At 34.7% G+C, this 13,539-nt stretch overlaps 1 protein-coding gene across 2 annotated transcripts in view; it reads left to right on the top strand.

The window, feature by feature from the left end:
- AP3B1 (adaptor related protein complex 3 subunit beta 1) overlaps positions 1-13,539 on the top strand; it is a 199,117-nt gene that overhangs the window by 132,148 nt on the left and 53,430 nt on the right. The window contains exons 21-23 of one of the 2 annotated variants that reach the window (XM_063295554.1): positions 2,758-2,827; positions 4,775-4,881; positions 8,082-8,648. In XM_063295554.1, the coding sequence (XP_063151624.1) occupies positions 2,758-2,827; positions 4,775-4,881; positions 8,082-8,129 (225 nt within the window). In that variant the 3' untranslated portion in view covers positions 8,130-8,648. Of the gene's footprint in view, positions 1-2,757; positions 2,828-4,774; positions 4,882-8,081; positions 8,649-13,539 lie in introns of those variants that run through there. The other variant, XM_063295553.1, reaches the window with a different exon arrangement.

The following is a 13,539-nucleotide window of genomic DNA, read 5'->3' as shown; positions in this document are numbered from 1 at the left end:
ACAGGACACCCTGGAGAAGATGCTGATGGTAGGGAGAGTGGAAGGCAAAAGGAAGAGGGGCCGACCAAGGGCAAGATGGATGGATGATATTCTAGAGGTGACGGACTCGTCCCTAGGGGAGCTGGGGGTGTTGACGACCGACAGGAAGCTCTGGCGTGGGCTGGTCCATGAAGTCACGAAGAGTCGGAAGCGACTAAACGAATAAACAACAACAAAGTTGAATTAAATGGGAGTGGGTCATGTAGCAGGTGTTTATGTTAAAACAAGAGAGCCAAGAACGAATGGGTGCTGAATAAATGTGGACTATATACAAAAGTGTGTGACTAGTATGAAAAAACATTGGGGTGGTTTGGTCATACAAAGAGAATGAGTGAATTGTAGACCAAATATTTGAAGGAAGAGTAAGTGGGTCGAGAAGAAGGGGAAGAACATCATCATTAGATGAAGTTGATGAAATTCTGAAAAAGAGAGAGGTGAGAAGCCCAAACAAAAAACAATGTATGAAGCAATGTATGGACATGGTAGAAACAAGGAGAAATACACTGAATAGTTTGATATTGCTGGGATCGTCCAGCAGTCCCTCCTTGGGGGGAGATGGGTAGTGATAAATTCGATATATATTTATAAAATAAATAAATAAATTGTCACCGTATGCAGTTTTTTGAATTCAGACATAATTAATTATAACTTTCATGTTTCAGAGTGGACCAAACAAACACACCTAAGATTAATCCTAAGACTGTTCCATGATACCCACATTCAAACCACTTTTATAACTTAAATTGTACTTAAATTGTACTTAAGCCTCTTTGCTTTTACTGAAATTTAGTCACTACTTAGCTAAACTTGAGTCAGTATGTTTTGCAAAGTGAACTTATACTCCCAGGGTCTTGGGAGCCAGGGTTATTTAATTTTAATATTTATGGTAGCTAGCCGCCTGCACATGCAGTAGAAAGAACTTTATTATTGATTTATATGGCCGCCTAATTCACACAGTAACTGGGCAGTGTACAAGATTAAAACAATACTTTGCCATCTAAACCACAATGCCCAAGGTTTAGTAATAGACCCAGTTTGTAAAAACAGCATTACCAGGAGAGTTCACCTAACCTCCTGGCTCAAACGCCTGGTGCAACAGCCAGGTCTTCAGTGCCTCATGAAAGTCTAACAGGGTTGGAGCCAACTGGATTTCTGGAGGGATGCTGTTCCACAGGGAAGGCACTGCCACAGAGAAGGAACGACTCCTGCATCCAACAAGATGACATTGTTTAATGGAAGGGATCCAGAGCATGCCCTGCCTGCTAGACCTGGTGGGGTGAGCAGAGATGATGGGGGAATCACTCCACATCCTCCCTGAATTAGGAGTCATTCCACTTAAATTTGCAGTGTATAGACAAATGGGGCAAGGTCTTGAGATATATGAGTTTGGACATGCAAAACATTCATGGTTGCCAGTAAAGAGCAGGTGATTACATTTACTGAATTCCGTAGACTTAATTTTTATATAAATTTATTGATGGTGGTTTTGGATTTCCTTTACAATACTTAGCAGTTATACCCTAGTTAGAAATTTCCTCTGCCATCTCAACAGAAAAGGGGTGACCCCTGGAGGAAATAAGCTACCTATTCCTGATATATATTGTGTTGTAACAACTCAGATAGGTTACAGTTTTGTTAAGCAATCTGTGCCAGAATTCATAGCAAGCTATGACAAGGCACCTCATTCTCTTATGATATATTATAGTGTAACCTAGGGGATAATTGATTCATTTTTTAAATGTGTCTCCTCTACTTTTGTTATAGATACTGCTCTCCTTCCCATAAGATACTGGTTATGTGTGCTGTAACAAGTAGTGAATTCTGTACAATTTTTGAGGATAATATTTCAGAGTAAAAATATGTTTGTTTTTTCTTCTCCTTTCACACTTTGGTAGACTGATTTATCTTCAGGTTGTTTCTTTGCTGGATTTTTAGGTCTTTTGCCATTTTATTGTTCAATAAAGATAAAATCTTCAAATTTAACGTGATTCCTGCTGACTTCATGGATGCATCCATGTAGTGTTCTTGGCAGCAATACAGATACAGTTTTCCACTGTCTTCTTCTAGGTTGTTTTTTCAGTTTGAATATTTTATTAATGAAATCTCAGTTCTGAGGTTTATAGAGACTAACAAAACAAATTTTATTCCTGCTGTTCTCTGGCTTTAGCTCTCATTTGATTTGCTCACATATTCAAATGGAGAATCACCAGACTGGCCATCCACAATCTGGAACCCTTCATATTTTAGTCCACTGTATTTGGAATGTGCTGGATTGAGAAATTTGAGTGTTAATATTGGGACAGGAAAACCAAACTGAATGCTAAATAAACAACCTCAGAGTCGTAGGAAAGAAAAGACTGTGATAAGCCAAACTGAAAATGTCGTGCTTTATAAACTAGACCCAAACCATCATAAATTATTTTTAAAACACAACAAAACGCTTATAGTACAACAGTCTGATTAATGCAGAACATTGACCTACTCCTGAAAAAATGCCACACATTATGGTGTAATATTGCTGCAATAAGGACATTGTGCTGTTGTTTCAGGCAAATAATATTACAGCTGTGGTGTTGGAGGGATTGCAGCACTTATGAACTCTTACTCTGTGAAGCTTGTTAAAACAGAGGCCACAGAGGTATTTTATTTTTTATAAAAAGACAAGAAATGTTTTTACACAGTGACAAAAAGCATCAAACATTCATATACTTTTTGCAGAAAGAGGCAGAACGTTGGCAAGAGAAGGAAACTACTAAACAAGATGTGTCCCTCTTAGATTTGGATGACTGTAAGTACTTGAGATATTTGTCCTTTGATGGTGATGTTGATTTAAGTGGCCCTGCCAATTAAATTACTTGAATTCAGTTTTGAAAAAAATAAGGTAACATTAATACCTTGTACGGCTGTGTTAATCTATCTGCATGTACAAAGTGAATGCCTTCGTTAAGTTATGCAATATAATAACTAGTTTTTAAAAACCCTATATAATGTATCTGAATCTCTAATTATCCTTTCTGAAAAAGTTCATGTTACATGTGAAAATCCCTTTTGCTTTTATTCCATATCAGATAAATTCAACATCTCTTTGTAATAGACTAAATACATCTTTATAATTCAGTAGCATTTTAAGTGAGAATCTAATTGAACATATAATATTTATAAATCGTATTCTTATTCAGAAATATATATTTTAAATTATAAATTCCTGTGTTGGTGCTGTGAAAAAATGTAGCCTCAATTATAAAAGAAAAACAAAAAAGCATTAAATCTAGAGATGATATTTTTTTTTAATGACTCTTAGCTTTGCCTTCCGTAAGTATCAAGGCTTTTTCCATCCACCATGAGGTTGAGGATTTCTGTAATGAAATACATTCTTGAAATCTCCAGCACCACCTTTCACAGTATGTAACTTGGAGAGGGTGACTGGGGAAAGGAAGAATTGACATATGTTGACCCCACTTCTGCTAGTATAATTCTGCTCAGTGGATACTCCCACCAGCAGAAGCAAAGTCAGAATCCAGTGTTACTTGTTTAACACATATCCAAATTTCTGTTTGCAATATCTTAAAATTTCAAAATACAGAAATTTATTTTTATAATGCCCTTCTCTGAAGTATTGTAAAGTACAGAAAGCTAGGCCTTTAAAAATAAGCAGACTCTCTCTCTCTTTCTCTCTCTCCATATATAACATTTCCATGGTTTATTTTCAGCTCTGTACATACATTACAAAGCATTATCAGCACAAATTTTATTAGAAATTTGCAAATGTCTAATAGACAAATGTATATGGCTCTTGAGATATAAAATTGCATCATTACAAAAAAGAGTGAAAATTATACAGTTGGAAGAGAGGCCATTGAGACTAATGCCCTGATCAGTGTTGGAATTTAGTTTAAATCACACTGGCAGGTGGTTGTTCAGGCTCTATTTGAACATATCCAGCAGAGGAGAGCCTGCCACCTCTCTAGATAATTAGTTTCACTGTGGAAATTTCTTCCTAACATTCAATTAGAATTCACCTTCCTGAAATGTAAGACCAAATAAAACTGTCCATATGTAATGCCATTATATGATACAACTGCACTTGGAATACTGTGCACAGTTCTGTGAACAATACCTTGGAAAGCATAGTGAGGAGCTGGAAATGATGCAGAAAATGGCAATGAAAATGATTAGAGCGTAGAATGTCCCCTTTGCAATGAAAGATACATCATTTGAGGTGTTTTGGCTTAAAGCAGAAGTAGGCAAGAGATGGTATGATAGAAACGTGTAAAATCATATACAGCATAGAAAATGTCATACAGAATTTTTCTCAGAATGTTAGAACTTGGGTGTAGTTACTGAATCTAAATGTGGTAAAGTCAGGATTAATAAAAAGAATTTATTTGCACAATGGAAATGTTACCAGATGTGGTGATGGAATTTAGATCATTTTAAAAGGAGACAAATGATTGGAAGAGAGGACTGTTAGTGCTATCAGTCTTGATGGCTGTACAGCATAGACTGCAAGCCTTAAGTACAACTTTGTAGGGAGTAACAGTGGTATCCTGAGGTTCTGCTTGTGAGCTTTCTGGACACTGTGTGACATAGAAAACTGGGCTGGATGGGTGAAGTGATATGGGAGAACCCTTTTTTCTTAAATTGCCATAGAATCATAATCTTATTCATATGATTTATTCAATTACATATATTCAGTTCAGTTTAATTATTCTTCTTAATTATTTACTTTCTGCAGTCAGTCCTGTGCCAGCTCCGACTGCCTTTTGCAAACCAACTATTCTCTCTCCCATCTTAGCAGCAGACCTAGAAGGTTTAAGTTTATCAAGTTCTTCAGTCATTGATGTAAGTATTCATGAATTGATTTATTTTTTCTGAGTTTTTTTAAGTATGCTTGCACCTTGCACAATTTATTATTTAGACTTTCCCTCTCCTCTTTAATATAGTTGAAAGTGAAAAGCAGGGAAGAACGTGTTTTGAGTGATTTTAAAAAATTTGTGCTTATATGATGTATTCATAGAAGATGATTTTATATATTAGTATTACAGGTTTTTTTTAACCTAAAGCATTTTCTGGAACAGTATGCTATTTCTTTTTTCCACTCAGCATTTGCATCAACATTACAAAGAGCTGCCACTTAACAAAGAGCTCACATTTTAGTCTGACTTATCAGAATCATACTATATATTATTAAGAGAGTGTGGCATGGGAATAAGAAGCTTGAAAGAGTGTGAGTTTCAGAAATAGAATAGTGATTGTCCAAATTATGAACCATTCTCAGCACATTATGACCCAAAGTTTCCTTCCTCTGGGGTGTTTGACAACTGCAAAAGTAAATTCATTAGTTGCTGCATTGGTCTGTTGAACTGAATGCCTTTCTCTTGTGGTTTTTATTAAGAAACTTAGTGGGATTCGCTTCTGCTATATGCTATATTAAAGTTGATAGTTCATACATACACGCTGAGGAAACTTTTCACTGTGAAACAATAATAGTAACATATTATAGTGATATGTGGCTTTCATCTTTCCTAAAATTTAAAATTCAAACACAAAACTTCACAATTTCATAAGACAATCGGTACTAGACCAGCCTGCAAGAGGAACATAATTGCTACACTGATTTTAAAAAAGGTCATTTGTCTGGATACCACAGGTGTTATATCATGAGAAAAAAATCAAGTCCATAGAGACTTTTATTTATGCTTTTATTTAGATCAATAGAACTTGTACAAAATCACTGCAAGCTTTCAAGATTCAAGAAAGGAAAATTAGGAAAATTGGTTGGGTAGGTGGATGGAGGAAGAGTAAGGAAGCAGGAGGCTAGATGGTGTTCTGGGGAGCTTTTAGGTATGCAGCTTGGGTTTTATCAGATGCAGAGTAGTGTTAGGTTGCAATAAAGGCTTTCCCAAAGCTTGCTGGGAATAAGAAGCAAGCAAATGATTTCTAAATTAATAATTTCTTATAATATAAATACCTACTGTTAAAACTGTCTGTTCTGTTGAAATATACAGATTTCTTAGCTGGTGAAGAACAAGAAAAATCTACTTCAGCCTTTATGTTAACGAAGCTGGATATAATTTGGGCAGTTATTTTCTGTAACAAAAGTGAGTCAAAGCCAAATTGGGTATGATTATCTGAGGTTGGAAGAAATAGATGCTCTAGCATTAGTCCCAACAGGTGTACAGTATATACCGTCATTCATGTCTGCTATAGAACAGCTGAATTTATTATTGTCCATTTCTTATGAAAAGCAGTACTAGTCATTGTTGATCATCAGAATAAAAATCCATAAAGGTAGTACCTTATTACGTCTACTTAAATTGTCCATGTAGACTGGTTCAGGAATTGCTCTAAGATCTTTCACATTTTTTTTTCTACCTTTTCTTGCCTTCCCACATCCAAATTGTCTGATAGAGTTTTTGAGATTCAAGCTTGTGGTTGTTCTGTACAACTTAAGTTGGCCTAATAGAAATATTGCCTCCATGGATTTTGTACTGATCTTACTTAACTTTGCAATCTGTATGGCAATTACTATTTATAATAAGATTTACTCCTATAAGTACATCATATCAGTGTGCCACATTGATGCAGTATTTCTTGTTTTTTACATCATATCTGATAAAGAACATAAAATACATGCTGAAATCCAGTGACTATAAAAAAGGAGAAGTATAGAAGATAAAAGATCTAACACTGGGACCTTTTTGGTGCACTGAGAATATATGCCCATCATGTATAATCAATAGCAATTAATAACACCTCAGAATACTGTTATATGTTTCTCATTTGTTTTTATACTCAAACTAATCATAAAAGAAAGTGAGCATTGTTCTAACACTTGCCTTGTTTTGCAGAAAGGATGCCAAGTTTTGTTTTGTTTTTAACATTGTAGGCAAAAGCACCAGGGAGAAACTGTAACCAATTATAGAGTCATATTTGATTCGGAAAAGACCACTGAGTTAATCTAATCCAACACTTAGTGCAGGACTCTTACATCAGCACTGAAACCTCACCATGTTTTAAGGCAGAAGTACTACAGTGTGGCTGAGGTGTGACTTTCAGGTGTGACTTTTCAGATGGAATAAGGTACTACCATTGGAAGAAGGAAGTGTTGCTGTGTCAGGGAACAACTGTTGGAATCTTAGGATGTTGGTTAGCCTTACCACAGGGAAAAACCTGAAGTGGGAAAAGTTTGGTTTTTAAATTACTCACATAGATGGTGCTATTCCAGATGTGACACTTTCCCTAGAAATACTTCCATGTTGAGGGGAAAAAGTATGAATGGAAATAGGAACCATTTGCTTCTCTGATCATGATAAGAAACCAAGATAACAGTGCTCACGTGTTCTGAATGTCAAATAGTATCAAATCTCAAGTATGCTTGGTCATGTAAGAAAGAAAGATTCCCAGTGAAAGCCTGTCATCCTATTAAGACATAACTGCCTAACACAGTGGCTGAAATCAACTGAAGGCAATGAATATGCACTGGCTTGGTTGATTCTGGCTTATTTGATCAAGGAAGGGTGCTGTTGCATGCTGCTTGATCACTTCTGCTTAGTTTTGCCAACAAAAATAGTTAAACAAGCTAGGAAATAAGCACCCATCTTTAGTGTTAAATCCAAAGCAGGATCCATCAGTTATTTCCTTTTTCACAATCTACAACCATAAGTCAGGGTTTCTTCTTGGCTTATAATATTTACCCTATTATTTATGTATTTATTTACCTTTATCAAGACTAGATACTGTTATCTTTAACAATGCTTTCCTTAACATATCTGAAATAAACAGGAAAAGATAAATGCAAATTTGTCTTATTTTTTTCCCCTTCAGTATACTTTAATTTCCTTGTTATGCAGCAGTCTTCTTAGGTGTTTCCTGTTTTGGGTGTACATAGAAAGTTTGTTATTCTTGGTCTTAATTTTATTAGCAACATGCAGCTGAAAAATCCTCTTGCGTTTGTTTCATGCTGATTTGTATTCCTATTTGTTCTCTTGGTTGGTCATAATTCTCAACTAATGTTCCTTATCTTTTATCTTCATTAATAGGTTGGTGACATCTTGGACAAAATGGTCTTTTCTGACTTGGAGTATTAATGTTTACTATGGACACTATAGCTGACCATATGTTGTTTGGATGTTGGAATATTTGATCCTCTATTTTTCTTTTCAACTTTTTTATAAGCAAACCCTTAATTTTTAAAGATCATTTCCTTCTCTTTTAGTCTTTCAGTACCATCCTTTCATACATTACAATGTATGATAAATTTGATAACAATAACTGAAATGTGAGAAACAACACCTAATACCATATAAATGTTAAAATCACTAAAAATAATTTCAACAGCCAATTTAAAGCATTGCATCTTGGTTTTGATTTTACAATTTATATTTAACATTTTGCCCATATAGAATGCATCACCTTTAAAAAAAAAGCAAAGCTAGAGTAGAAATCAATTTTAACTCAAAAAAGATAATACTCCACAATTTGGAGCAAGGCCATGTCAGATAAATAGGACTCTTTGAATAATGATGTCCCCCAATGGTCTTCTGCAGATCTTAATAATCGGACAGGTTCTTTAGGCAATCCTTAAAATAGCTACGTTCTAAGCTGGTTTTGTTTATGATTTTAATGTTAATATAACACCTTGAATTGAATCCAGAGTACATACCTTTCACAGTCAAGGCAATATGATCTTAATATGATACAGAAATTATCTGGCACATTTTGCATCATCAAAAAATTTTGGACTTTCTGCAAATATGGCCTTATGGAATAAGGCACATTGGAATAGTCAGGTGGATCGTGATCAGAAATATCTGATGTCAAATCAATCTGATTTAGGGAAGATCTCAGCCATAATTGCCATCTTGACTTGTATTTCCTGGAAATATAAAGAAAGCACATAGTCAAAGAATAATTCCGAGCTATAGACTTGGCCACAATTAAATGTTGCTATGTCAGATTTCTTTCATAATTTCCTACATAATCTAATAGAACTGAGGTTGCTGTTTCTATTCAATTTAATGCTGGTCTGATACATTAGATTCTAGCACTTCTTAGAAGGAAGTCCAGGGCTGCCTCCTCTCTGGTTGATTCCATGACCAGATTCTAGTGCAGTCGTTATACATACTGAGAAATTTGTTCAGTTTTGCAATCACAGTCTTGTGATATGTTTTCTTTGTGAAACTAAAAGTAGACTAACTTTCCTACCCAGTTTAAGTTAACATACATTTGGAATTGGGATACAATTCTGCATTTTCTTCAGCAAATTTTATCAGTTTTGATTTTGTGTGCATAAAGACCAATCTGTCTGAAATAACATTCTTTTGAATTAAGGAAATGAATTGTCTTCTAGTACTATAGATAATGTTGCCCATTGAAAGTCTTCAATAGAAAATGTAGAGTCAAGAGCAAAGCTAGATGGTATATTTCTTTAGATAGGATTTACCACCCAAAGCCTAAAAGATAGATTGATGTTGGATCTTCCACTTTGCCATGGCTTTACCTGCGGCCATCTGTCCCTAGGCCCACCTCAGTTCCAATACTGTAAACTGTTTGGAGAGGAATTCCCTCAGGGAAAAACTTGCAGTGAGAGGAGAGGGATTAATTACACATCCTGCATATCTCTTTTATGGTTTAAATTAGATCAACAGATACTTCATTTGTGATTGGGCAGATCTACAACTGACAGACATGTTTGCTGCTGCCAGTTTTTTTTTTCCTAAAATAGAAGTGGTTTACAAAAAGTCATAATACATAGAACAACACACTAAATTAAGTTATGTACAGTAAAATTAATAATACAGTGAAACATTTTAACATAAAACAGAGCTGAAAGCTCAGTAAAACAAAATGTCTTAGCAAGTCACTTGTATCTTAAAAAGTAAGGCAGCCATAGCCATCTGGTAGAATTGCAATGATGAAAAAGTGACAAAAAGCATGTTGCAACTTAATGACACCAACTCCAGGGTTACATACTTTTGTCCCTATATTGGATGTAAGTACGTGGGTTATGGGGTTTGCACCATGACATCACAAGGTATGTTTTGTTATTTGCCTGTGAAGGCAACTGAAACTCTGGGGATGGAGTTCCATAGTCTGCTTACTACAATAAGAAAGATTAAGGACACAGATCCTTATATATAAACCTGAAGGTCACTCTTAAATCCAAACTTACATAACAAAGGGAATTACTTAGCAGTTTTTGGGATCATGAAAACCCTTTGTCAGGTGCAATGATCTCTCTTCAAGTGAATTACAGATTCAGGTTGGGAAGTTTTGTGTTTCGCTGCAACACAAAAGCTTTCCAATTATTGCATCCCTTCTAGGTAAAACTAAAAACACCCAACTTAACTAACAGAAAGCTATTAATAGAATTAAGAACACTTATATTTATACCTTATTCTGACAGCATCAGTCAGTTAAGAAATTTTAAATGCAATATATGGAAATGCTTTTGCTGTACTGGTGTTGTTCTCAACAAATTTCTATTAAGGATCAAATATTGAAATTAATGGGGAAGTTTATCAGACAACATAAATCTATAAGAAATCGTGATAGTAGTGCTACCTTATTCTTCCAAATAATTCTCATATATATATATATATATATATATATATGAACAAGACTGCTTTTAAACATTTTTATTTAAAATGTAAATAATACAGTTTTCATTCTTGTTTTACCCTTGTTGACATTTTCTTTAGAAAATGAAGATCCAACATTTTTGTCAATAGGATCAGTCTCTTTAAAATTTCAATCACATCTTTCTAAGGTAACATTTACGTCCTCACATCTTTAGCATCTATCAGACATGACATGGGACATATTCATTGACCCTAAAAATTTTCATCAGAATCATGCACTGAAAGGGGGCAGCCCCAGCCAGACAAGAGGCTCGTTTCAATTTTAACAGCCGTAATTAAAGGTTAATTCACTGAGTCAGGATTAACGAGGAAAGTACAAATGATAGGCAAGCAGCTGCCTTTATAATACAAGATTAGAACAATGCAATTACAATCAGAATTAGAGAAAATCAACTTCCTGAAAGGTTCTGTAATGAGTGAACTGTATTTCTCTGCTGTTAATTGTGCTACTTAAAGATGAGGATGGTACAGCAATAATTTTATTGTAATATTTCTTGATCAGCTGTGTCTAACAAGATAGTATTCTAAATTCAGCAATCACAATTGATACTTTGAGAATCACTGACAGCAGTTAAAAAGACAATGATTGTCATTAAAGCATAGAGGGTTGGTAAAACCAGAATATTCAAACCCAACACTCTGTTCATTGAATAGTTGTTCTTATTAATGGACCAGCTTCTAAAACATGCTTGATGTGGTGAAAGTGAATATAAGGATTAGAGCATTCTTGCAGTTATTGTTTTTTTGCATGATAGTAATGCTTTATTATAATAAAAGAAAGTAAAATAGCTAGTTATTGCTAGATCTGTTTTGTCTGTGTGTGTGTGTTTATATCTTACTGCAGGCTACAATCTGGTGTATACATAACAGTGGTTAAAGAATAGGGAAGTCTTAAAGGAACAAATCTAAGATATTTTTCACCTCATTTTGAAGTAAATTTGAATATATTTTGAATAAATGTGTATATTTTTAAATGGGCCATTTCCTGCTGACATCTTAAAACTGATGACATTTTGTTTTTGTCAGGTGTCATAGGATTCAGAAGAGTTAAAAACTTTTGTCCTTACATATGCAAAGAAAATAATTGAACATCGTAAACAAAAGGTGTGGAAAACTATCTCTTAAAGCTAGTTTCCATCAAAAGAATATGCATGTAATCAATTACTTTTATGTGTTTAAGTAATGCATTTATATGCTGGGGTACTTAAGAGTATTGATGCTTAAAATGTAATAACCCAGTGGCACCATCCCAGGAAAATTATATAGTACTGTTTGAAAATTATGTAGCTCATGGTACCAAAAGCATTTGAGTTCAGTACTGCTATTGTGGTGGAATGATTTGTATATGTAATAAAGATTTGCTTTATAAAATTAATATTTTTGCTAAGCAGGTAACAGCTGGTGAATCTGCTTCATATATCCTGTAACTTACAAAAATGTGTGAGTTATCACAGATATTTAGATCAACCCAAGCATTGTTTGGCTCAAAAACTGTCCCAACGTGCTGTTCTTTACAATATTTTGACATTAAAAGCTTGGAGAAAAGGTATTTAAGTAGCTTTTGGTGCAGGCAGTTGATAACTTTTCATTCATAATTAGCTCATAGAGAACCGAGAGACATTGCAGGGAAATTGAACTGTCAGTGGGTAGAAACAAGCATTTGACCTCATCACATTGAGTGGGGCCCATCATAATTTGTTCATTTGGTGCCCATCAGCCCAGCCTCATCTCTCATACGGCACCTCGCTGACCTTCCCTCTCCAATTCCACTCAGTTCAGCTTTAATTATGACTCTGCAGACCCGAAGAAATATTGCAGCTTGCTCTCAAAAACCCTGAACTGCCACTCACCAAAAGATTGGTTTTTAACAGGTAATAAATGCCCAGAGGAAATGGTGCTGTGTCCCACACAGAACATACCAGCTCCTTTGGAGATTTTCTGGCCTCTCAAGTGTCCTAATGCCTAGTGGATTTAAAAAAGAAAATAAAAAGAACATAATACATTTGTTACTAAATTCAGCACTAGGTAAGCTTTTTAAATAGGAAAAAAATCTAGGGTTAACAGTTTTATAAAAAAACAATTCTAGTAAATAAACATTAACTATCTTTTAGTAATAGAAGTTTTAATTGCCTTAATCAGCAGATAATCAACTGTTCCTCCATTCACAGGTTAAAAGTTCCCTTCCAGTGTCATAGGTTTTCCAGGTTAAAGGCACATCATTTATAAGTCATAAACACATGCTAGCTTCTTCCTTCTCATTACAAATTAGGTGAAAAATGAACTTAGGGGCAGCTTTCAATTTTGTATTCAAACCTAGAACATTATTGAAAAAAATAACTACTGTTCTGTCTCTTAATCAGTGTAGATTTCCCTTTGTTGAAATTTGAACTGGTTTGTTTTAAGCCACTTTTTTCTAATCAGTTATAGAACAGAGGAATTGTTGGTATTTTAGATTCCCACACTGAGGAAATGTATTAAATGACTTTTTCTTCACAAGAACAATAAATCTGTTCTTCAGTATATTCAGAAAGATCCTGATGGTTTATAATGCAGTCCATTTAAATGTAGTTAGTTTAAATAATTATTGGCAACCTCAAATTAATATTGCACACTTTAAATTTGTTACTTGAGGTTTTCGAGAAGTAAGAAAGAGTCCATGTGTAATGAACACAATAATTATCTCAAATTAAAGACACTTTGTAGACACAGTATTTTGTTGGTGTAATAACCAGGTATTGCATTATTCTATGTTGACTACTTTTGGTAAGGCTACACTTCACCTGCTGGTACCAGTTCTTCTAAGATAGTTTGTGCAGTAACCCCTGAAAATGGAGATTTAATAATATATGATTGAAAA

Source organism: Candoia aspera, chromosome 2, assembly GCF_035149785.1.
Source record: "Candoia aspera isolate rCanAsp1 chromosome 2, rCanAsp1.hap2, whole genome shotgun sequence".
In the NCBI taxonomy this organism is placed as follows: Eukaryota; Metazoa; Chordata; class Lepidosauria; order Squamata; family Boidae; genus Candoia; species Candoia aspera.
Note: the sequence above shows the minus strand (reverse complement) of the source record. Positions and strands in the feature narration are given on the sequence as shown.